The sequence below is a fragment of the Monosiga brevicollis genome, genomic scaffold, assembly GCF_000002865.3.
Source record: "Monosiga brevicollis MX1 MONBRscaffold_20 genomic scaffold, whole genome shotgun sequence".
Classification (NCBI taxonomy): Eukaryota; class Choanoflagellata; order Craspedida; family Salpingoecidae; genus Monosiga; species Monosiga brevicollis.
In genome coordinates, this window is record NW_001865057.1 from 246,186 (window position 1) to 270,314 (window position 24,129).

Genomic DNA, 24,129 nt, shown 5'->3' on the forward strand with positions numbered 1-24,129 from the left:
TGGGGCTGCGGCTGGCTCGTCTTGGTGCTGGTGCTCGTGCTGGTGCTGGTGCCGGTGCTGGTTGTGGTGATGATGATGACGGGGCTGGTGAGAAATTGCGACACCTTTGCAATCATCGCCAAGATGTCACCCTCTCGTCCCCTTTACCACAAATCGCGCCACAAACTGATCTTGTCGATGGGTGGTGCACAGTGTTGCGTCGTGGGAGTCGTTTGATATCGTGTAGGGGGAGATTTGGGGTTCAGCCTCTGACGAACCATCGAGTTGACAGGTGAATTGGGACAACGGAACCGCCACCGACCGCGGTGTATAAAATTTGAAAAATTTGAAACGGTAAAAGACATGAGTGATGGCGGTGCTGAAGGTGATCGTCACGATGCCTGCTGCTATGATGGGCATGGCTGCCCTTTCTGCCAAGCCTGATCGCACCGCCAGCCGTGAAAGCTTCTTCCAGAAACCACTGGCATCAACAACGCCATCGATCCCCTCTGTTGGCTTCAGCAAGACCGCTTTTACTGTTTCTTCAACATCAACTTCAAGTCGAAGCAAGCCGAGCCTTACTACGGTGCAGCAAATACCTCATTTTCTTCGTCTTCTTCCCGATGTGCCATCACACTACCCAAACCTGCATGCGCAACGTTCACCCTAATATTCTACACATGTAACCCTGGCCAAGGCCGCGCACAGACCGGAAAAAGATTGGACACCAAGTTTTTGATTGTGCGTGTACCATCGATGCGGAACCAACGAAGGAGGAAGGGTGTGGGAAGGAGAGGAAGAAAAAGGGTCCAGCCCATGACCACAAACAAAAAGGAAAAGAGAGAAAAAAACCATGAAAAGCAACGGCAACGGCATGTACGCCCGTAGCAACGCTTGCTTGGCAAGCAGAGGGCAACGGGATGAGCAACGCGAGTCCGGCGGCACGCCGCTCGGACAGACTTGCAAAGTGCATGGCTCACACCGACGCGCCCCCAAGGTCTTGGGTCAACAACCACGCCACGCGGTGCGGTGGCGGATCGTTGCAAGGCAAAAAACGCTTGGGGGCAGGGGTGAGAGTCATCGCGTGGCGGCGCTCACAAACACACCATGCATGAAAAAAAAAAAAAAAAAGGCTAGCAGAAGCAACAGAACCAGGAAAGCCAAATCAAAAGGACAGCTGAAGAAAGGACACATGGAGGGATCAAGAAGAGAAGCAAGCGAGAGAAGAAAGGAAGGAGGATGAATCCCCAAACGATAAAAAGAGAGAGAGAGAGAAAGAGGGGGGAAACAGAAGAGCAACCTAGCATAGCTCGTGTCGTAACAAGACGTAAACACACATAGAGGGAACCGTCACGTTTTGCGAAACGGCACAAGCCTGCACGTAGTGGACGAAGTGTGTAAAGTTTGGGTCTCCCGCCTCTTGCATTACTCAATACGCTTCGTTGGATGAAGTCAGCTCGGCCGTCTGCTTCGGGGACGCAGCTTGAGGCTCCTCATTGGCCATGGACTCGCCCTCCTCGTTCTCATCTCCATCATCCTCAGAGTCACTCTTGTGAGCAAGCTCGGCTTGCAAAATAGCCTGTTGGCGTTGATGGCTGGGCGGCACGCGGCCCGGCTCCTCCGGCGGAATGAACGGGGCCGTGCCGCTACGAATGGCCTCGTTGAGCTTGTCGTACCTAAAAAAAGAAATGTCCCACCCGTGATGAGCACCAATGCGTATCACGTCGTGAGCATATCATTGCAGAAACAGCAGCTTGGGGACCAGCAACACACATACAGTCCACTCTCTGGGATGAGATACCTACCGAGACTTGTGAAGGTTACGAGGAAACGTCTTGGCCTTATCAGGGATCATAAAGAGCTCCGTTATCAATTTGCGGCGCGCACCCTGCAGCGTTCACACAAGAGCGTGTGGTCGTTGACCATCAGCAATTCATGAGCAGGGGTCGACAAAAGTGAAGATCCAGCTCGTAGCAGTGCGTGCACCGAGATAGAATAATACCAGGCTTGAGAACTCACCTCCGTTAGGCCCAAGATGCGAAGGTCGTCGTCAGTGAGCTGGCGCATCTCAGTGCTGACGATTACCAAAAAAAAACCCAAGTTGGGCAGAGCAGGGTTGTGTGAGACAAGTGCGGACAGGCGTAGCGCCGACGGAAACAGATAAATCGGAAAGAAGCACGCGCCCAGGAAGGACATACAGAGATTTGCCGAGAAAGAGGCGAGTATACTTGTGCAGGCGGATCTGTTTCATAAAGCACCAGAGATCGCGATCGGTAGGCACAATGCCCTCGTCGGCCATCTGCTCGGCCCACACCTTGGGCTTGCGCCGCGCCACGGGGCCCGTCTCCCCCATGCCCGCACGGAGCAGTGGGGAGCCTTGCGGGCTCTCCATCCCAGCTGCTGTGACATTGGCTTCAAGCAGCAATTGCGGGCTGGACAGGGTCCGTGGAACGTTTGCATCGGCACTGTTCACGCCCTGTGCATTCATAAAACGTTGCTTGAAAGCTTGTTGATTCGACTGCATGCGCCGGTCGTGCAGCGAGGCACCACGCCCTTGCGCGCCCACGGGCGTCAACATGTACTTTTGACCAAAGGAGTCGGTAAACAAGACATTGTTACTGGTGGCGCCCAGTCCTGGCGAACCGGGGGAAGAGGCTGAGACAGCGTTGCGAACATCGCGCGCCCCACGACCACCAGGACCCATTGCATTGCCTGCATGCGGATAGTTGGCGTGCCCGCGGCCCGCAGCGCCCATGCCACCGGGTCCAGGCGACGGAGGTGCGCCCCCGACACCCGGTCCACCCATACCACCGGGCCCTCCGGGGCCCATGCCCACCATGCTCCCCATGGGGCCGTTACCACCTGCCCCACCTGGGACACGACCAGCCCCGCTCTTGCCTTGCTGGCGGCGCATATGCATGGGGTTTTGGAGAGAGAGATAACGCATGTCCACGTCGTTGGGAGCACCGGGCTCTCCGACTGGGTTGGACCAGGAGCGCATGTTTTGGTAAAATTCAAAGGCGTTGCCTGAACCAGCGCCACCATCGGCAGTAGCTGTCTCGTACCCGCCAGCGCTGCCTCGGCGCATGTGACCCCGGAAAGTGTCGGTCACTTCACCAGCCGTGCCCATGCCCAGCGGTGGGGCAGAGGGTGGCGGGTAATTCATGTGGCCCTTGTTGAAACCAGCGCCACCAGTTGCGCTGGAGACTGTGGTGGGCGGGGCGCCCGGATGCATTGTCATGCCAGCAAATTGTTGACTGAGGGCAGCAGCGTTCTCAGCAGCGGCAGCGGCCGACTCCATGCTGGGATCCTCGTTGGCCCGAAGGCGCACGGCGAGCTTATCGGGGCGCACGCGGAGCAGGGTGGACGTGTTGACGGCCAATCGCAGCGTGTTGAGGTCAGGACAATCCGGGATGTACTTGGCCACGGACAGAAAGCTGACGTAGCCGTCATACAGCTGCTGCTGTTGGTAAACCTCCGGATGATTGGCAGACGTCTCCAGAAGACTGACCACGGCCGAAGCGACGCGTTGCAGCGTGCGGGCTGAGGCTGCCGCGTTTTGAGCGGCTTGGCTACTGCTGGTCTTGGCATTGGCATTGGGCAAGGTCGGGCTGGGCACAGCCTCGACGTCGTTAGCACTGCCTGGTGGACGCATGGCAAAGTATTCCTCCGCGTGTAATGGAATGGCTGAGGCAGGCAATGAGTGCGACCAATCATACACGTGGCCAGCACCGGCGCTGGCATTGGGCTCAGCGTCGTGGCCCAGTGACGAGCTGGCCCATGCATCAGGGGGGCTGTCGTATTCCAAGAAGCTGAAGCGCTCCTCCCGATACAGGTCCTTCAACAAGTTGCCCGGTCGTTGCAGTAAGGGTGGGGGGCGGCCACTGCCGGGATTGGCCGCGCCGACGGCTTCTGGCGGCACGCGTGTGCCCATTCCCTTGTCCCCGGGCACGTAGGTTCCCTACATTAAAGGTAGGCAGGGCAGCGTTGCAAAAAATAGACGTGAGCTCACAGTCTCAGACAAACAACACAAAACGCGTGTGCAAGTACGCGAGGGCTGTGAAGAAAGAAACTCACATTATTCGCGCTGGCACTGGAGGTGGCTGCCAAGCCGGCAGTAGGAGCAGCACCCCCGCTCGCTCCCTGTGAGGTCTCGGTTTCTACGGCTTGGCCGTCGTAGCCGTGCAGATCAGTGGTGATGAAATCTACCATCCGCATGGCGGATTCATGATCCAGCTTATCCTCATGGTTGGGGTCGTACGCCATGGTGTTCGGTTGTGCCCTGTATGTGGAGCCAGGCGCTGTCGCGTAGTGTATTACAGAAAGCACGAGCAAGAATTTGGCAGCGAAGGTTGTTGAAGATGATGGTTGCGAGAGAATAACTCGCACGATACCCGGCCGGCCCAGCCGGTGCAACGCGTCTCCCGCGGGGAGAACGCGAAGCGAAAAAAAAAAACAAGTGACTGTAAAACAGTCAACAGCACATCAAGGATGGCTCTCGCGCTCGGCGCGTGAGCCTCTCCCACAGCTTGACCTGATCTGGTCTATGGAAAAGCATCAGAACCAGCAAGCTCGGGATGAGCCAGCCAGCAAGCTGAGATTCAAAAGCACCATGAGCGAGAACTTGACACGACACTTCCAAAAACAACAACCCCACCACCACCACCACCACCACCACGGCTGCTGCTGCCCGCTTATAACAAGGCAGACCTGACCCTAAACCACGTCTCCCGGCTTCTCTCGCCCTCTCTCGCGCGCGCTCACACCCCCACGCTCCGTCGCTATCTCATCCTATGCGCCCACGCACTCCCACTCTCACCATCTCTCTCACCATCGCTCTCACCATCGCTCTCCCTCCCACTTTCTCCTTTCCCCTCGGGCCCTCTTACTCTCACGCAGCGGTGCACTCTTCCAAGCCTGCACAAAGCCGTGGCTGGGGCTGCCAGGAGCGACCAACGCTGACTTGACTCAATCAAGCACGACAACACAAACAACAGAAAGACAACACACGACACTGGACCCAGCCAGACCAATGACCACCCTCTCCCCTCCCTTATCCCTGGGCAGTTGACCAAATCAAGCGAGAGCAGGTCCAGGAGTCGCATGGATGGCCGCCCAGCAGGCCAGCGGCAACGGCAGCGGCAGCTCGGCCAGTGTTCGCGCTCGCCGACCTGAGCGACCGAGACCCAATCGAGAGACAGACCGCAAGAGAGACAAAGAGAAAGAGACACTCACAAAGCGCTGAGATCAGCACCCCTGGTTGGGACTGAAATCAAAGCGAAGACAGAGACGCTGCGCAAACCAGCTGCACTTGCAGAGAGGTGGATGGCCCACCACACACTACACTCCCACAGCGCGTTTCTTTTGTTCTTTTTGTTCTTTTGTTACCCGGTGAAAACGAGGGGCGAGCAGCGAGTCACACTTGGTAGCATCGCCCATGATGGTTTGGTAGCGGCAAGCTGTGTTTCTTTATTTTGCTTTCAAGCAAAGGTTCCGTTTTATTCAATGTGTGCTCAGGACACACTTTCAATGTAAGACAAAACGCTGCAGACTCAGCCAGTCCTGACGCAGACTCGCCGGCTGCTGGCGCTGAATGTTTTTTTTTTTTTTTTTTGAGCGCGAATGGTTGTGGTGACCTCCACAAGCTACAAACCTCCCCACTGTTGTCCGGGGGTGCTCACTGGAGTGTGACGGGTGAAACGGGTGATCAGTGGTCGTAAGCGGGAGGCAGGACGCTCTGCCTGTTTGCCTGTTGGTATTTTCCAATCCAAAGCAGAGGACAAGATCGTGCCGGCGACGATCAGCACAGCACCCGCGAATCAAAAAGCGCTGCCCAGCTCGGCTGCTTCAGTGGCGGCCAGCATTGCCTTCCACCAACGCCATGGCTCAGCCCGCTGCGACAAAATCTGATAATGGTGACGAGCTCGAGGAACCCCTCACTACGCCTGGGGGCACGTACGTCCAACACCCGCCCCACCACCGCCAACTCTCACCCTCCTCAACCGCAGCTGATCTCGGCCTCACCTGCTTCTGGTACCGCGCACATCCGCACATCCGCACATGCCATCATCGCTCAAACCAACTTAGGGAGGCCAGCGCCATGTTTGCCGAAGACTCGCAGCCCCTGGATGACTATGACGAGCTTCATGATCTCAGCATTCATCACGTCGGCCGGTGGGTCTTTCTTGGCGCCTTCTCCGTGGCTGCAACCGCCACTGTTGACCTTGCCACGCTTGGTGTTTGTGCAGAGGCCCACAGGCAACCGAAGATGTTGCCGACGAGCAAGCACCCAGCGAAGCTGGTAGGCGCGCCTTTGGCTCCTTGGTTGGGGTTGGACCGCCCCGATCCTCCAGGACGGTGACTTGACAACTCAATTGTCGGCATTTTTTTCTTTCTTTTTGACTTTTTTTTTTTGTGCTGCCGTGCCCTAAACGCAGCACGCCTAGAAGCTTCGCGCCAACGTCTTCATCTGTCCAGTACGGAAGGGACCAGTAGCCTAGGGGCTGCTCCCGCGGCTGCCTCTGAAAGCTCAAACGCCGAAGCCGGTCACGACGTCAGCTGGAAGGATCACGACAAGCACGTCTTCATCCTCAGCAATGCCGGCAAACCCATTTACACCCGGTGAGGAGTTTACTACCCCGCCAACCATCCAACGTCAGCGCGACGCCGTGCGCATGCTCGTGCTCATGACCACTTTCCAACCAACAGCCATGGCCATGAGGAGCAACACGTCACCTTGATGGGTGTCATGTCCGCCCTGGTCTCCTTTGTGGAGAACGATCGGGACGAACTGAGGTGGGACCCTTGCCCGCCCCCAATTTGACCCAACAATATGCCTTGCCGTGAATTAACAGCCCTCTTGCGCCTGCTTCGCTGGGAACAAATGGACTGTTCATCAGATGGTTCCGCGCTGGTCAGCAAATCTTTGTCTTTTTGCAACGCGGGCCCCTCTATCTCGTCATGATCTCCCGCACGGGCGAATCCCATACACATGTCCGTAGCTTGTTGCCCATGCTGAGCACGGATGGGATGATGTCTCGGCCGTTCGTGCACTCACTGGCCAACCGAACCCGACCCCACCCATCCCCAGCTGGCGGTGCAGTTGACATATGTCTACAACCAGATCTTGTCCTCGCTGACCCTCACCCAATTGCAGCGTCTCTTTGAGAATAAGGCTAGCTTTGATCTACGCGACGTGCTAGGGGGTGCGTTGCCTTGATAATCGTGATTCTCCGTCTTTGACTAGTTGCCCACAGTTTGACACGAGCAATGCGCTTATTCTCCTTCTGTTCATTCTCATCTGAACCTGGACCAGGCACGGAAAAGTTTACGGACAGTCTCATCGATCGAATGACCGATGACCCCTCGTTTTTCCTCTCGGCTATCAAGTGTCTGCGCATGCCCCAAGCTCATCGTGACAAAATTGGCGGCATCATCAATGCACAGCGCTGCAAGGTTAGAAACACCTCTGCCCCCGTGCATGCCCCTGAATCTAAAACCGGGTCCACCTCGGCTGCCCCGACCTTCACATGTGCAAACGCTGGTCCGGCTTGACTCTATCGGTGGCCGTGAGCAGGAATTGCTGTTTGCCGTCCTGGTAGCCGACAACCAACTCGTCACCTTAGTGCGCAACAAGCGCCATAGCTTGCCACCACAAGGTTTATTACCCTGCGCTCACGTGTGGCATTGTGTTTGCGTCATGATTGTGGCGGCATCATATGAATACGCCATTTGCTTGCTCATTTCACATGACTCTTATTTTTGCATGGTGCTTGGCCATTTAGACTTGCTGTTGCTTATGAATATGGTTGCCGCTTCTGGCACGTTCAAGGAGGCTGAAAATTGGATGCCCATTTGCTTGCCCAAATTTCACAGTGGTGGCTTTCTGCATGCCCACGTGAGCCCACCTTGCCCTGTTGCATGGGGACGATGAATATACTGTGCATGCGCCCTGACCTGTTGTGTGCGCGATCCAGGTTTCATATATTGACAGTGAGTCAAGGACGTGCTTGTTTCTGATCAGCACGCAGGCCGAGGCGTTTTACGTGTTGTCTGAAGCCCGAGCTACCATGCTGCGCATGATGAGCAGTCAGGGCTGCTTGGATGACATTGAGACGGCACTCCAGCGCCAAGACTATGAGCCATGTACGCCCAGCACACGCGCATGCCTAAATGCCCATCTGCCCCTCTGCCCTAACCCAGCTGGCTATAATACGTCGTTCTCACCAATTCTAAATTGCTGGCTGGCTACAGCCGTCGTTGGTGTACCGCAATTGCGCCACTTCATTTACAAGAACAAGAGCACCGCACAGGTAAGAGGGGACTCCTTTTCGGCGAGCGAGGATGCTCTGGAAAGGCCCTGAAACTCCTCAACTCCAACTGACCATGCCATCCATCTGCTCCTGTTTCAATAGTTCACATCACCACAGCTGATTGGCCCTTATACCATGTTGAAGCACGCCCGACGATTGCAACGCAATTACCAACACGTTCATCACTTTATGCACTCGGGAGCCGTGCCGTTGCAAATTATGTACCATGCCCAATCCGACGAAATTACCCTCGGCTGGGTACGTATCTGCTTGCTTGGAATCACGAAACTGAGTTCGTTTTATTGTGCTGTTTGTTGTTGTTTTGTTGTGTTGTGTTTCTGGGCGCTTTTTTTGGCGATTTTCGAGAATTTTTTTTCTTTTCTGGTTTTGTTTTTTATGTTCTGGTGATTCGAACCTCATGTCGCCCGTGCATTCGGACATGTGTCACCGATTCGATAGCTCACATCAAGTTTCGAGCTCTATGCCTCATTCGATCCCCTCACGGCCAAGCCGGCGGCCATTAATGCCATTCTCATGCTCATCCAATGGGTCAAGCGCGAGGAAGGCTCCCTGTTTATCCTGCGCGCTCAGACATTTTGAAATTGATCCCTCGAGTTTTCTGCCCACACATACCTTTGATCAACTGTGGACCCAAAAATATCTGAGCAGCTCCTGATTTGTGCTTCCCACATCAACGAATCAGATGGATGGCGTTGGACCAGATCGAAAGATTTGATCTAGGCGGGCAGCTCAACGTGTCGACTATTCAAACGACGGAGGAGAGCAAGATGCAAGTATGTTTTTGTTTCTTCAATCAATCAAAGCAAGACCGAAGATGGCCGATTGTTTTGATGTTGATTCGTATGCCCTCAAAGCACGAAAGCCAAAGCTTTACTCGTTGGTGAGCTCAATCTGATTATCAGCCATGATAATATTGGCTTTATTGATGGTCAGACAAGGCTGCAGCTGAATGGCGGTTTCATTGGTACCGCCGTTAATGATGGTGTTGTGAACAAACGTCACGTTCGTTTGGCCGGGATCACCCTCGAGCCACTCCTGTTCAGGGCCGAGATGAACGCCACCCGCACGTTCAAAAACATTGTTATCAACCATGGCGCCCGAGCTCTTGAGCATGAGCATGCGCGAATAGCTGTCATGGAGGTGACTTTGGGTCAAGTGTGGGTTGATGTTGGCATAGGGGTCCATGTGGGCTGTAGACCAGTACTCCTGGACATTGCTAAGGTTACCGGCGGTGACAGTTACGTTCACGGCATACACGGGACCTGGGTTGCTGAAGATGGAGCGTGTAAAGTCTGCGTTGTAAGGTGGGTTGGTCAGGGTTTGGCGAACGTTGGCAGCGCGTTGCAGCCAGTCGGGGTCCTGCGACTCGGCAATGCCCACAATTTCGGCTTGCGCTTGGTAAGCTTCCGAGTTGAGGTGAAAGAAGGTGATACGCTGACCCGGCCTCATGATTTCGAGCAGTCGCGCGTTGTCGAGAATGGCCAGCGTAGCAGTCGTTTCGGTCACGCTGGGGCTGGCCAGTACCACCAGCATGGCACTGCAGTAGTTGATGAGGTCGTCACCGGTGAAAGAGATGGTGGACTGGATTAGCGCGCCGGCGTGCTGATTGGAGGTGGAATGAAAGCCGTCGGCATTGATGGCCAAGAGGCGGTCGACGGTGCCGTTCTCGTTGACAAGGGCCCGGCGTGTCATGTTGAGCTTGTAAAATGTGTTGGCTGGGCCATATCCGCCCGACTCGACGATTCCCATGGAGCTACCACCGTAGATGTGTACGTTGTCAAAGAGGCTGGCGGAAGTATTGAGAACAAGGAGCGAGTGCTGCCCGCCGCGAGGCATGACCGTGACCATGGGTGGCTCGGTCCAGGCCGGAATGCGCCCGAAAATGTTTGTGTTAACGGAGATGTTATACAACACTGTAAAGGGGGAGGTGGGCCCCATAGCGGTGCTGCCTTCCATGAAAATATTGATACCGTCCGTGAAAGTTGCGTTTCGAATCATGGTTTTGTTAGCGTCCCAGAATGCTACCTAAGGGAGCGTCAGAGAGAGAGAGAGAGAGAGAGAGAGAGAGAGAGAGAGAGAGAGAGAGAGAGAGAGAGAGAGAGAGAGAGAGAGAGAGAGAGAGAGAGAGAGAGAGAGAGAGAGAGAGAGAGAGAGAGAGAGAGAGAGAGAAGAAAGGAGCGTGTCAGACAGAGGAGACCAAATAGGAGTGTGGGAACGTGCTCGGGCCGGATGGGCAGCACATGGCGGGGCTAAACAGACCTTGATAGAGTCGTTGTAGGGTGGGGCAAAAAATGGCTCCAGGTTGGGATCAGGCATCATCATGAGGGTGTTAAACCCGGCAATGAACCACCGGCCATTGTCCTCGTCCCAGCTCGTGACGGATCCTGACAAGTGAATTGGCAAGCTCAAGTCAGCGCACAAGTCACTTCGGGTAACATCATACTTCTATTTGAGCATGGGATCGCACCCACCTTGGGCGTAGGTGGATTCGAAATCAATGATGACGTTGGATAAGGTGAAATTGAAGCAGTTGTAAAGGTGCACGGCGCCCGGAAAGGCAAACCAGAGCTCGGTGAGCGGAATGCCCGCCGCGTCCACGGCACCGACGATGGTCAGATCGCGCGCGCCTTGAATCATGTACTCAACGCTACCAAACTCAATGCGGCCCTCAGGCAGCGCCAACACCGATTGCTTGGCCGCAATGGCTGCATTGGTCAAAGTCTGCAACTGCTGCCCTGACATGCCTGCAACGCCTGGCCCCGCCATGGCCACGACCAGCAGCACTGTCGCCACCGACAGCAGTCGACCTCGACACACTGCCATTGCCATCCTTGCTTGGTCACTCTGCGTGCATCAAAAACTCTCTCTCTCTCTCTCTCTGTGGTAGTTGTACTTTTCCTTTGTGTCTTTGCTCTTGACTTCTCTCAATTCATCTCTCTCAAACTCTCTCTCTCTCATTTTCTCTCTCTCTCTCTCTGTCATGTCAGACTCTGTTGTAAACATGCGTTGAGAACGTCAGACAATTTGACAGGTTGGCAATCGATGCACATGTAGCGTATTGGCACGCCGCGCGCTGGGACTAACCAAAAAGGGCAGCGGGAAGCGGATCCGAGGCAGCGAGATCCGAGGCGTTGTCTTGGTGCTTGTACGTTAGAGTATTCAGAGCCTGGGATGTGTAGGTTGTCCGGCACTTGCGAGACATGGGTTGCCCGCGTTGCTGCCTGCGATTGCCGGGGGGAGGGGAGATTGGCTCCAAAGCATCTGTGTCCGTTTTGCCTTGTTGTCGGTTTGTATTTTTTGTCGCTAATTTTGGACTTGATGACGCTGCTATTGGGCGACCTTCAGGCATCCGCCACGAGTTTCTGTCGCATTATTCAAAGTTGGTGTTGTCAACGCCTTTCAACCGCATTTTTTTTTTTTTGACGCTTGGACGCGTTCGACAACAATCAGGCGGATTTATCCTCAGCACAGGCGTGGCGACGACGACATCTGTGTTTCTTTTTTCCTCTGACTTGGACGGCAGGGCCTCTTGGCATTTGGTTGCGTGCAGTGGAGAGCTGTGGGTTGCCTGGGCTTGGCTAGAAACCCACCGTCGTGCAAAGCGGCTCGTCAAAGACCAGTGACCATGAGTTTTGACAACGATTATGGTGCGTTGCCTTTGGAGTCAGCAGCAGGCATTGGTGTTGTCAAGTCGAACACCGGTGCCCAGTGCATGGTCAAATCCCTCTTTGTACTTTGTGCTTTCAACCAACTGAGATGTAGCTCTGTCATCTGCACACACTCATATGTACACCATGTTTCAGATTACCTTGTCAAGCTCTGTGCCGTTGGTGACAGCCAGGTTGGCAAGTCAAGCATCATTCAACGGTTTGCCAACGGCATCTTCCCAGAGTTTCATGGCCCCACCAGTACGATCACCATGTGCTGCACGGTCAACTGACCTCCTCTTTCGGTTTTCAGTCTGATTCCGACTCACCTCGCATCAATCCTTTTTTTTTTTTGGACCTTTTTTCCTCGTTTAGTTGGCGTCGACTTTTTCTTTCGAACGGTCGAGATGAAAGGAAAGCAGGTCAAAATTCAAGTGTGGGATACTGCTGGCCAAGGTTGGTTCTACAGGCTTCCTAGCCTGCCTGCTTGAGGCTTTGGCCTCAAACGGTCATGTGCTAACCCAAGGCTTCATCTCTCATCTCACGATATGGATTGCAATCTCTGGCATCTTCTCAGAGCGGTTTCAGAGCATTACCCAATCCTATTATCGTGGAGCGCACGGCATCATTTTTGTGTATGATCTGACAGATGTGGTATCAGCCCAAAGTTTGTCACGGTGCGTTGATTCTCCTTGAGCCACGGCTGTCCAACCCCCTGGCCCACCCTCGATGTACACTGACCGCGGCTTTTTGTTTCGAGACGCTTAGGTGGTATGAAGATGTCAAAAAGTCGGCGCGCTCCGATATCAAGTGCATTGTGGTAGGCAACAAGGCCGACATCAAAAAGTCGGACGATGCATTGGATATTGTACGTTTTTCAATTTGGCAATCTCGGCGCAAGTCGCTGGTCGCCTCTGTTGGACTTTCAAGCTCACCACGGGCGTTACCGCACGTCTTGCTGTAATCATTTTAGGCAACCGAGTTTGCATCGCGCCATCGATTGGCTCACGTGGTCGTTAGCGCCAAAACTGCCGACAACGTAAGCAAGGCTTTTCTGAACCTTGCCGAGGACTGCCTAGGTGCAGAGACCGTCAATGCGGGCAAGGGTAATTCAAAGATTCCCGTGACTCTTGGCAAGCCTGTCAGCTCTGGCGGCGGCTGTTGCTAGTTCCTTGAAGTCCATCTGACGATTAGAAGGATGTCTGGCTTGTCGTGGCTTGGCGTAGGGCAGAGCCCGAAGCACATTTATCGCAGACGTGCATGTGTTCATGTGTTGTGTGAGTTTTCATCGATGTTTTCCTTCCTTCTTGGCTAGATTTGGCAGTTTTTTTTTTTTTTTTTTCCAATCGTATTCTGGTACTGGTTGTTCTCCTTTCCTTTCCTTTCGAGCGCCCTCTTTTGAAAAATTCAATTGTTTTTTGGCCCTACCTTTGTTGGTAAGAACCTGCACCTTCAGCAGCCCGGTCCTTCATAGCTGTGTTGTCTCTTCGAAACAAGTGTTTCCTTGCAACGGACGGACCCGCGGTTGTCGTGGCTTGACATTGCTCATGCGCAGAAAGACAGTGATCCGAATGCTAGACGGCATGTTGTATAAATTGGGTGCAGGCAAAGGCTCATGTTATGATTATTATAATATCAAATGCCAGATAGGATGGGTCACTCATGCCCTTCGCCCTCGTGATTGATCAAGGAGGTGCATCGTCTCATAGGCTATCGTATCGTCGGATTTTGGGGGAAACATGACACCAAGTTCCTCGTCAGCCCACTCTTGTTCTTGGGGTGATGCCGCACAAAACTCTACAGGTTGATCTGAGGCTTCAGCCCGCTGCTCTCCAGTTTGGTCAACATGGGCCAAGATCTTCATCCGTTTGGGCTGAGGAACGCCTTCACTCCGTGGTGGATTGGAGACGCCTTCACTCCGTGGTAGGTTGGGGACGCCTTCACTTCGTGGCGGGTGGGGGACGCCTTCACTCCGTGGTGGATTGGAGACGCCTCCACTCCGTGGTAGGTTGGGGACGCCTTCACTCCGTGGCGGGTTGGGGACAGGTGCCCACTCGCCGGTCCCTTGGTCCAACCGCTCAACCGTGAAGCGTAACCCACTCCGAATCAGCCGCAAGCCGTGCTTGTTGAGCTGACAGCTGACCACTTCCAGCGTGGCGTCAAAGGTATGGTCATTCGGATCGGCCGTGAACCGGTCGCTAATGTCCAGCATCCCTCGCAGGTGGAGTTTGATGTCTTTGGCATTGTCGTAGGCTACGAAGCATCCGAAACAACCATGAGCCTCGGCGAGCAGTCTCACCCAATGACATCAACCCAACGGCACGCGCGCGCGAAAAAAAAAGAAAAAAAAAAAAAGCGCGCAATAAGGAACATCAATGAAGACTTGAGCATGCACAACGGAAACAGAGCACGCGGGTGCGCATTGAGCGCAAGCAGCATGTTGGGGTCTGCTCACCGGCAATGGTGCGCCACTCGGGCAAGCTCAAGAACATGGATCGAAGATGCTGGCATAGCTACGCACACACAAACAGACACATACGCACATGTGTCAAGCACAATGGTCAGGGCACACAAAGAAGCATTAGACAAGACTTGAGAAGGAAGCAGTCAACCCAAACAAAAAAGGCCAGCTCCTGATCACGACTTGCTACCCATATCTTCACTCCCCATCGCTTCCATCGCACGCGCCGAGCGGGAGTGGGAGATGTTGGCTGTTTCCACCTTCCTCGCCATCAACCTGTCTGTGCTCCATCTCTGCTGTTGCCTCTTTCTCTGCTCCACTTGTTGGCCCTGTTCTCCTGTTGCCTTATTGTTTTGCCCTCCCCGCTCCCTGGATCTTCACTCTGTGAGCCGCCTTTGCCAAGCACGACGCTTCTATCAAGCTCTTGGTCCTTGCGCAAATAGGCTGAAGGAAGAACAGCAGCTCACACCCACACCGGCGAGACGTACCGCTACAGTGTTGCATTCGCACTCATTGCTGGCGGCGGATTGACATGGACACGGTTGGGCTCCGCTTGCCAAGCGACCGAGGCAGGTGAGAAAGTCACGCCACTCACGGCGCAAGTTGCGGCTGACGCGCTCACGACCATCATGTCGACCCTCGATGTTGCTGGCCTTGAGGTAAATGGTTGAGCTGGCTGGCCGAGGCGCATCGAATGTGGTCGGAAAGAGGCTGTAGGAGGGGGATGGAATGGTTTCGATAAAGCTGCGTGCGGGACCGGTGCGCAACTTCAGGCGACGCGGAGCCCCTGTTCCCGGATCTGCAGAGCCGGACCGGGGCAAAGGCCACAACGTGGTCAAAGAGATGCTGACAGATCGATTTGGTACCGGTGCAGGCATGTGAGAGGGGGCGCACACTCACTGTATCCGATGGAGATGAGGGCAAGGGTGAGAAGGGCATTTTGCTCTTGCGTCGACACATCGTGCAACGATGCCGTCTCCATGTTCGCGGTGATCAAAGTCCACAGAAGATTGGTGCTTGGACGAACCAATACGGGCCCAGCACACTTTCACAGTGGCTAACAAAGACCCAGGACTGCCGCCATGGGCGGTCTTCGACCCACGAAACCGCGCTGAAAGACGAGCTTACGCCACGCATCCAAGACCAGGCGTCCGTCCGTCCGTCCGTGCGTGCCGTGATTCGCCGAGTCGTTTGACCGTTGTCTTTTTTTTGAGGAGCGAAAACAAAAGGTTCAAAGAAGATTTTTTATTTTGTTTTTGCTGTTATGAGCTTGTTACACCTTAGTACACCTTGCAGCTCGTGCATCCGGTGAGTGTGGGCGGTTGAAGGTAATTTGTGTGGGAATGGCTGGTGTGTGTGTGGAGCCGCTTGCCACCACGTTGCCCACATGAAAATCGAAAACGCTCTCGAGTTGCTCTTGTTGTCGTTGGTGTCAAGGTTAACGGTGCGTGTGAAAGCCGCCTTCAGGAAGAAGTTGTAGCTTTCAGTAAGGTTCGTGACTTGAAATATTTCGCTTACTTTTGGTCGTGGCTGAGGTTCCCTCGTTTTTATAACAACAACGCCTAATCTTAACTATTTCGCTCACGCTCTCTTAATTTCAATCTGTCTCTCTTAATTTCAATCTGTCTCAATCTCTCTCTCGGTCTCTGACTCTCTCTCTCTGAGTGCGTGCGCGCTCGATGAATGGCGCATGAAAGGGTAGGGGATCCAAGCATTTGATGACGCCGATGGGATGGCGACCTCGGGTGCTGGGCTTGATGGATCTGATATGTTGGTGACCGATCATGGGCGGTTGCCTGCTCGTGCATTGGAGGTTGAGAGCACCATGGATGCCGCGGCGAAGCGGCCCAAGCTGGAGCCCGAAGAGGTGCCGCAGAGGAATGCGGCAGCCGTGCAGTTGAATACACCATCACAGGCTACAGAAGATTCCAAGGCTCCAAATAGCATCAAGCAGGAGGATGTCACCGCCACCTCTGCCTCTCCTTTGACCGAGTCAGCAGGCCCTGCTGTCCAGGCCCAAGCCAAGGCGGAGCCGCCCTCGGTGCACCCTGGCGTGGTCCATTGCCCCGTCTTCCGTCCAACCGTACGTCGTGCCTGACATCAAAAAGCTTGCCCGCGGCCAACTGTCCTTTTGCCATGCTTGCTTTACTGCCTGACATCATGCCACGCCGGAGTAGATTGAAGAGTTTGCGCAGCCGCTTCAATATATTGAGCAGATTCGGCCCGAGGCCGAGGGCTTTGGCATCTGCAAAATCATTCCTCCAGAGGGGTGGGACCCCCCTTTCCCGTTGGCAGATGCAGCCTTCAAGTTTACAACGCGAGTTCAGCGCACCCATTTGCTGTATGACCGCGACCAGCCCAACATCTTTATACGCGCTCTGCAACGCCACCTGGCAGGCGAGAACGTTGTCATTGCTCCATGGCCAGCCATTGCTGGTTTTGAGATTGATCTTGAAGTGCTCTATCATGTCGTGGAAGACCTCGGAGGCTGTGACACTGTCGGGGAACAAAACTTGGTAAGAGCATGTGTATCTGTTTGGTTTTTTTTCCTTCCAAGGTGGTGCACAAAGCAGCCGCATCGGACATGACTGACTTAGTTAGCAAGCTGCGATGGAGCCGAGGCAGAGTATCAAAGAATCCGATGGCCCCATACTGTGTTGGCTATGAAAAAAACAAGCTTTGGGCAGCCTCTATTCTTCGTGCTCACCACTTGCATCGGTCGCGAAAATGGTGCACGTGTGTAGTGGGAGGAAGTTGCAGCGCACCTCAAAGTACCACTGCTTGCGGCCCATGACCCCGTGCGCCTCCAAGCCATTTATTACAAGTACCTGGTCACATTTGCGCTCCTGAGGTATGTGCAAATGCAGGCAAGCAGATGAAGAGATTGCGACGTTATTTGCTGCCTGTTTGTCACCCCAGCGCTTCGCGCTGTCTCAAGCCGATACGCATAATCTGCTCAACGCAGCGAGGAGGAGCGCGCCAATCTGATGAGTGCCGCACGCGATGAACCTGCTGACACAAACGACGACTTTGGCTTTGGATATGGCCAGCAGTACTCGCTCGGGGGCTTTCGCCGAGTTGCTGACAGTTTCAAAGCGTGAGTATCATGCCACCCGAGTTTGACCCAGTCGAGTCATAGTCCCTTCTTTCTGCTGTTTGGAGAAGATTCTGACGGTCGATGTTTTCCTCTCAATGGGCTGCTTTTGTCATTCCCAACCGTTGTCTGGTTACAGGGCCTGGTATCCCGATCATGACCCCACGCCGGCGGAGATTGAACGAGACTACTGGCGAATTGTCGAGGGGCAACGCCATGTGAGCGTGCTATATGGCAGTGACATTGATGTGACAACACATGGTTCTGGGTTTCCCACGGCGTTTGACGAGCCCTACTCCAAATTCGGCTGGAATCTCAACGTGCTGCCTGGCTTGCCAGAATCCGTGCTAAAACACGCTGATGGTATCTCTGGTCAGTTCTTCGGTTTGACGCGGATGGGCTTGGTAAAGTGTCCTCAACATTTGATCCTCACCGTGCCCTGGTGCTTGCGCCTTTTGATCACGTGCAAGGCATTTCCATGCCGTGGCTTTACGTCGGCATGCTTTTCTCTTCCTTCTGTTGGCATGGTAACGTACCCGCCTGCGGCATCGTGGACACTGGCTGCGACGTCATCTTTTTTCCTTTTGAGGGGGCTTTGCTCTGCTCTAACTCGAATCTGTCCTTAAACCCTTGGGCTTGCAGTTGAAGACAACTACCTCTACTCAATCAACTACATGCACTTTGGCGCCGGCAAACGCTGGTTAGTCATGCTGTCAACTTGGTCTCTGGCAGTGGTTTCTCTTGTGTGCTCCAGCTGGGTATTGCCCAACAACATTAAAACTCATGCTGGTTGGCACGCAGGTATGGCTGTCCATCGTCACACGCGCGGCAGTTTGAAGCTTCCTTTCGGCGACGGCTGCCCAACGCTTTTGCCCACAACCCCCACTTGCTGCATGATATTGTCACCCAGGTATGTATCCAGGCGTTTGGTGAGGAAGCCGGCGCTGGGCTTGCCGCATCTCATCACTCACATGCTCTCCGCTCACCGTGGCTCTGCACTGAGAAAGCTGTCTCCCGGCAAACTAGCAGAGGATGGTGTGTTGATCACTACCTGCGTGCAAGAGCCCAGGGATTTCATTGTCACTTTTCCCCAGGTGAGCAAGAGAGTTTCATGCTGTGCCTCAAGGCGCCTTGCTTGCCGTGCTTGTATTCCATGCCATCAAGCCCCTCTGTCTCACCTTCATGCTGCTTTGGTGTCTTTTTCGCGGCTCGGCGGTAGTCGTATCATGGCGGCTTCAGCAACGGCTTCAACTGCGGCGAGGCCGTCAACTTTGCCTCCCCCGACTGGCTGCCCTTTGGTGCGTCCAGGGAGCGGGGCTCGGCAGAGGAAAACTGGAGGTGGCCCACCCCTGTGTACTTGCGAGACCTCATCCGATTTTGCCCTGACCCGCTTCATGGCAAACAGGCTTTAAGGCCATGCAAGACTACCATGCGCAGCGGCGACCGGTCTCCATCGATCAGGAAAAGCTTCTCTGCGAGATTGCTCAAAAGGAGGTCAGTGGTCATCTTCACTCTTACACCCTTTTGCGCGTGCGCGCAGCATGTTGGGGCACGCATCTTCATGCTTTGGCCCTAACTCCAAGTCTTGGCTGCTGTTTGCCTATCTTACTGTATCGCAGTCTCAACAAGCCGTGCTTCAAAAGGTGCTGCCCTTGCTGCAGCACATGCGCGCCAGCGAAAAGAAGAATCGACAACTGCTCGAACAGATTGTAGGCTTGGGCCCGGCATCATGCGCTGCTTGCTTTCGTCGGCTCGTGGCTTGAAACGGTCTGATGGGTGCTCATGAAAATCCACAATGCACGTCATGCGCGGATTTGTGCATGTGTGGCATACTGGCGTAGGGAGTCACAAAGAGCACAGACCTGGACGATTTGTTAGTGGCACGGCCAGACTTGCTCGACACCCGCACAGACAAGGTGAATGCGGAGGCAACTGGGGCCCATGCTAATGGCTCAGCATTTGCAACCATGGCCAAGCCCATGTCTTTACACAGTGGTGGATCAACGGCCAGCAAGATGAACATGAAAATGCGGATGCGGGCCAAGCTTGCCACCACCGCGATCACCTGCGGTCGCTGTCGGCGCATTTGTTTTGCATCTTTTCTTTGGGTGCGTGCTGGCCTGCGGCGTTGCCTGCTGTGAGTTGAATGAACCACTCACCCGCACCTTTTTTTTCTTTTTTTCCCCCCTTTTTTCTTTCTTTTTCTTGTTTGCTTGAATGCATTAGTCGCAAAAGCCGATTCCCAAGGACCCGGATGATGCGTGGAGTCATGTCGATGCCGAGCGTGACGAGCTGGTGGGGCACTTTGCCTGTGCCACTTGCAGTCTCGAGTGCGTTCGGGCGGGGTCTTTGGCCGCCAGTGACTTGACTCAAGTCCAGCGCGTACCCCTTACGCAACTTGAGGGCCTGATGCGTCGCGTGGCGCAAAAGTTGGGGCTGATTCGCACCCCGGCAGCGTCGGATGGGAACACACAGAGTCACGCTGCTCCCGATGTTGCAAACCCCCCCGCGCCAGCGTCGGGCAAGCACGATGCGTCAGAAGCTTCACAGGGCTCAACCACGACGGAGATTGATGTTGAGCACTGAGCTTGACCCGAGTCAACGACCCTCCCTACGTAATGATGCTTGCCATCTCCAACGCGTCTGTGACGTGGTGCCCTCAACCATAATGTATTTGACCCTGTGCCCACATTGTAAGACAAAATTAACCTTGTTGTTGCAAAAGCTTGTTTGTAAGAATTTTTCTTCCTCTTGTGTAACTCGCAAAGAGGGCGATTGATGAGTGGGATGGCAGCCAACATGGCCTCAGAAAGCGCATCGGACCACTTGCGATGCAGCATCTGCCTGGTATGTGGCGCATGGACTGAAGAGGTCAAGGATGTGGCGGTCAATGCGCTCTGCGGGAGAAGGGGAAAAACAGCAAGACTGCTCGCTCACAAACTCCTTCGGGGCTGGTGAAATCGCAAATAGGATACCTTGGCAGCCGCTTGCGAGACGGACTGCGGGCACGCTTTCTGTGGCAAGTAGCTTTGCCACTTTGCTTTAACCTCTTCAACTCTGCGGGAAAGTGTCACCTGGGGACGCTGACGACACAGGCACATTCTTCGGCGTGCGTAGGAACCTGCATCCTGGAGCTGCTGGAGCGGCGACAGCGGTGTCCCACCTGCCGTTCTGAGATCCACAGCGCCCATCCCTCTTTTACCTTACGTGGTCTGGCACACGAGCAGCGCTTGCGTGAAGATTTGCCCGTGCCAAGCAGTGAGGAGATTCAAGCCATAGATCGCCAGCTGCTGCAGCAGCGTGAGCAGGCGCTGGTGAGTTGGAAGTGTGCCGCACGAGCATGTTCTGAGCTAATCAACGGGCTTCCTTGAGCTTGCTCGCCGTGGTGCTGGCTGATTCGTTTTCGTCTGTGTTTTGAACCCTATCTCGCTGGATCCTGCCAGAGCATGCAGCGGCAACTTCGTGGCTGGCTACAGTGGCTCAAGAACGACGACAAGGGCCGAATTCTGACCGGAGTCCTCTGCGGTGGGTAGTAACGAGTGAATGAAACATTGCTGGTTAAACTCGGTGATCAAACAGGGTGATTCCGACGTGATGAGGGCGGGGGATTCGCAAAGAGTTGAGGCTTGCCCGATCTTGACTGGCGAGGAAGCAGGAGACCCATGCTTCACGCCTTTTGTGGCGCGCAGCTCACTCAATTTGCGACGGTGATGTGGCCTGTTGTAGGATACGTATTGATTGGGATTGATCATAACGACCTGTCCCTGTTTGACATGGTAGTTGTACTGGCTGCCACCATTTGCATGCTGAGTCACGCCTTTCCCATTACGACTTGACGCGCGTGAGTCGGCGGTACAAGGCAAGAAGTGCAAGAGAGGTGATCTGGACCTTTGGGATTTGAAATTTGAAGACTGGGATGTGGGCGCTGTGCGTCAATTAAAAATGTCTGTTACATGTAGTCATCACTCTTTCACACAACTACTCTTCTTGTTGTTGATGGCCTGGCAACGATCGACACGATCATGCTTGATCGTGTCGTGCTCTTTGAACAAAAAAAACCTTTAAGCTCGATGCTGGGTCCCGGCCGTAGTTGGGCCTGAGGACAATACCGGCAAGCTGCCAGCACGCAACTGCGCAACCAAGACGGCTAGAAGGGGCCTAAAGGTGCAGGTCAGCACACAGCAGATGAGCTGCGAAGCGAAGTGAAGACAATTGGAAAAAAGAAAAAAAAATGGGGAGCTGTGTGTGTGGAGGAACGGCGGCCAGAACAAACAGCTGCTTGGTCAATCCATGGTCATCAAGTTTGAGCTCATCGGCCACGAAATCTCGCGGCAAGCGCTCCGCGGGCTGCCCGCTTTCTGTACCGGGAATTGGCACCCAGTGGCACCACTGGGTCAGACTGCCGGCCAAGAGACCAGAGATGGGACGGTATACTAGGTGAAACGGCGCAAGCCAGCGACAGGGACACGAACCAGCGACAAGGACACGCTCGGCGTTCTCGTAGCCTTGGTACACCAGGTATTCACGAATAAGCTCGTTGATGAGTAGCACGTTGCCATCAATGTCGGGTTTTCGTCGTGGCGTCTGCGACAGGTACAAAAGTCATGCAGCCAAGTGTAAGCTGGGTCTATGCATCGATGCTCGCAAGGAGCTGGACCAACCTCTCGATCAAGGACACGCAGGACTTGCTCACGTAACTGGGCCAGGACAGCATCCTCGGCACCTGATTCTTGGAGCTTTCGGCGCATCTCTACATCCCCTCAAGCAGCATGAGGACACGGCGGGGAGTGCAAGTCGAACGCAAATCGACACACCTTGGACCATGCGTGCATCAGCGCCTTCACTTTGCCCGCCATGCTTGTTAGCTGCCATCCTGTCTGGTTGTGCTGATAGTCTTCTAATCCGGCCAATCGCCCAAGGCCCACGCCCGACAGCGTCCGGCAGTGTCCGGCAGTGTTTTCCTGCTTCCGTTCTGAGCACAATCCCACACACACACACACACTCACACACAAATCAGCCTCAAATGTCAGACTCCTTAACCCCCTCAAAAAAACTTTTTAATATCCGAGGAGAGCAGAGAGAGAGAGAGAGAGAGAGAGATCTTGGATTTGGGAAAAAGAGTCACTGGTTGAGCTAAATGTGTGTGTGTATGTGTGTCGACAAATTTTTTTTTTTCCTGTTTCTCTCTCTCAACTCGAACTGCTGCTTCCCGCTCGAGCTGGTTGTGCGTGCGTGCGTGCTAGGTGCTAGGGGGTTCGTGCTGCATGCAACGAGCTGTATTGAGGGTGTGCGTGCGTGTGTGTGGGACTGAGTGAGTGATTCAGTTGGGCCTTGTGTGTGAGCGGACGAGGCGCGTCGGGCTGCCAAAGGATTTGCGCCACGCAAGACAGGCGAGGGATAGTTGCGGATCGTGCCTTGGCCCACTGTCGAAAGATCGACGGGGACCCTGCTCTGGTCTGGTTGGCATCTCAAGACCAAGCGCATCAGCTCGTTGGCCGGAAAAATTCAAAGCAATTGTCTTGGTATGCCCTTGCATCCTTTCCATCGCTGCTTGGACTTTGTGGGATCGCCGTATGCAATTGTGCCAAAGCTTGCTGTGGCGCGGCCTGAGTGCGCGCTCATCAATGTAAACTCCTTCCTCATACAGCCTCACTCCCAGTCGTGCTAGTCTAGCGAGCGGAGAAGCAGGCGGTGGCGAGCAACATGAGCCTCGGCCCTGCGCATCGTGATGCTTGAAGCCGTGTGCCGCGCGCTGATTTAGATGAGCACCGTCGCGGCGCTGTGCGGGCCTCATCTGACTCAAGACCCCCAAAGTTTACGCGGAGGTTTTCATCCATCTGATCCACCAGCCTGCTGACCTCCTTCCTCTCCCTACCCCGCCCAGCGCACTCCACCCTGCTGCATTATGATGCTGAAATGGCGCAGCCGCCGCGACGATGCGGTTCGTCCCATGAGCAGGCTGCTCTCGTGTAATCAAAGTATTCAGAGTAGGGCAGACCCGCACAAGGTCAACATGAGCATCTAGCTGACGGGCATGTGCTTCATGTGCTCAATCTTGCAGGACGCTGGCGCCACGCAGGGGCGCCGACAAAGCGAGAGTGCTGTGCGTGGTCCTGGTCCAGCGGCGCGTCCTCGTCGAAGTAGCGAGGCTGCTGTGCCCCGGTGCGTGTTTTATTGGGCTCAACAAGCCACTGAACGGCAGAGCGTGTTCAAGCTATTTATTGATGCATGTTTAACTCACTTGTTTCCTTGACCATCAACCTTTGATGATGTTTCGCACTGCAGGGGCCGCCAAAGTTCATCACAGGCACCAGCTTGGGGCACTGTCACCTTGGATGATCAGGGCTTGCTGCAGCACATTACCAATCACATCCACGTTGGTCATTGCAACCGCCCTGCCCACTTACTCTTGGCTGCTATTTTGGAAGCTTGCCAAGTCTGCATGAAATGCTCAATCTTCCTGATCGGCGCCTTCTACTCCCTTTGACATCTCATCAGAGGTTTAGTAACTTGACGAGCCGTCTTCACCTCGCGGTGACCTCAGACATTGAGGCTTCTGAAAGCACCCTGCACACCGATATCTTGGTTCGTGTCCAACAAGCCTCCATCAGATTC

General features: G+C 54.5%; 6 protein-coding genes across 6 annotated transcripts; 3 read left to right on the top strand and 3 right to left on the bottom strand.

Annotated features, from left to right (window-relative positions):
• Positions 1 to 1,408: 1,408 nt before the first annotated feature.
• On the bottom strand, positions 1,409 to 4,245 carry MONBRDRAFT_27587 (uncharacterized protein; the record flags this gene model as incomplete). Its single annotated transcript, XM_001748051.1, has 5 exons — positions 1,409 to 1,655; positions 1,785 to 1,867; positions 1,999 to 2,053; positions 2,178 to 3,940; positions 4,057 to 4,245. The coding sequence occupies 5 exons, from the start codon at positions 4,243 to 4,245 to the stop codon at positions 1,409 to 1,411; spliced, it is 2,337 nt and encodes a 778-aa protein (XP_001748103.1).
• Positions 4,246 to 5,860: 1,615 nt separating this feature from the next.
• MONBRDRAFT_33500 (uncharacterized protein) lies at positions 5,861 to 8,891 on the top strand (the record flags this gene model as incomplete). The annotated part of the gene is made up of 13 exons (XM_001747974.1): positions 5,861 to 5,934; positions 6,067 to 6,153; positions 6,228 to 6,280; positions 6,417 to 6,600; positions 6,688 to 6,774; positions 6,879 to 6,972; positions 7,070 to 7,184; positions 7,295 to 7,434; positions 7,556 to 7,637; positions 7,764 to 7,876; positions 7,956 to 8,291; positions 8,394 to 8,549; positions 8,751 to 8,891. The coding sequence occupies 13 exons, from the start codon at positions 5,861 to 5,863 to the stop codon at positions 8,889 to 8,891; spliced, it is 1,662 nt and encodes a 553-aa protein (XP_001748026.1).
• Positions 8,892 to 9,182: 291 nt separating this feature from the next.
• MONBRDRAFT_10273 (uncharacterized protein) lies at positions 9,183 to 11,141 on the bottom strand (the record flags this gene model as incomplete). The annotated part of the gene is made up of 3 exons (XM_001748052.1): positions 9,183 to 10,337; positions 10,572 to 10,696; positions 10,784 to 11,141. The coding sequence occupies 3 exons, from the start codon at positions 11,139 to 11,141 to the stop codon at positions 9,183 to 9,185; spliced, it is 1,638 nt and encodes a 545-aa protein (XP_001748104.1).
• Positions 11,142 to 11,720: 579 nt separating this feature from the next.
• MONBRDRAFT_35367 (uncharacterized protein) lies at positions 11,721 to 13,386 on the top strand. Its single transcript, XM_001747975.1, has 6 exons — positions 11,721 to 11,959; positions 12,116 to 12,220; positions 12,335 to 12,415; positions 12,537 to 12,636; positions 12,728 to 12,827; positions 12,933 to 13,386. Exons 1-6 carry the CDS (start codon positions 11,938 to 11,940, stop codon positions 13,125 to 13,127), a joined length of 603 nt encoding a protein of 200 aa, XP_001748027.1. The 5' UTR covers positions 11,721 to 11,937; the 3' UTR covers positions 13,128 to 13,386.
• A 233-nt stretch (positions 13,387 to 13,619) lies between these two features.
• Positions 13,620 to 15,402, bottom strand: MONBRDRAFT_10275 (uncharacterized protein; the record flags this gene model as incomplete). Its single annotated transcript, XM_001748053.1, has 4 exons — positions 13,620 to 14,212; positions 14,415 to 14,472; positions 14,909 to 15,219; positions 15,321 to 15,402. The coding sequence occupies 4 exons, from the start codon at positions 15,400 to 15,402 to the stop codon at positions 13,620 to 13,622; spliced, it is 1,044 nt and encodes a 347-aa protein (XP_001748105.1).
• Positions 15,403 to 16,245: 843 nt separating this feature from the next.
• Positions 16,246 to 21,350, top strand: MONBRDRAFT_33502 (uncharacterized protein; the record flags this gene model as incomplete). Its single annotated transcript, XM_001747976.1, has 17 exons — positions 16,246 to 16,503; positions 16,598 to 16,936; positions 17,165 to 17,271; positions 17,386 to 17,517; positions 17,654 to 17,886; positions 18,157 to 18,214; positions 18,316 to 18,424; positions 18,522 to 18,608; positions 18,734 to 18,812; positions 18,920 to 19,008; positions 19,134 to 19,223; positions 19,356 to 19,622; positions 19,741 to 19,844; positions 20,285 to 20,361; positions 20,632 to 20,828; positions 20,958 to 21,039; positions 21,241 to 21,350. The coding sequence occupies 17 exons, from the start codon at positions 16,246 to 16,248 to the stop codon at positions 21,348 to 21,350; spliced, it is 2,418 nt and encodes an 805-aa protein (XP_001748028.1).
• Positions 21,351 to 24,129: the final 2,779 nt, after the last annotated feature.

Bases quoted from the DNA above. Each gene is read 5' to 3' on its own strand.
- MONBRDRAFT_35367 (XM_001747975.1), top strand. From the start codon at position 11,938: ATGAGTTTTGACAACGATTATG. The intron at 11,960-12,115 runs GTGCGTTGCCTT...ACCATGTTTCAG, and splicing joins GAGTTTTGACAACGATTATG to ATTACCTTGTCAAGCTCTGT. The intron at 12,221-12,334 runs GTACGATCACCA...TTCCTCGTTTAG, and splicing joins AGAGTTTCATGGCCCCACCA to TTGGCGTCGACTTTTTCTTT.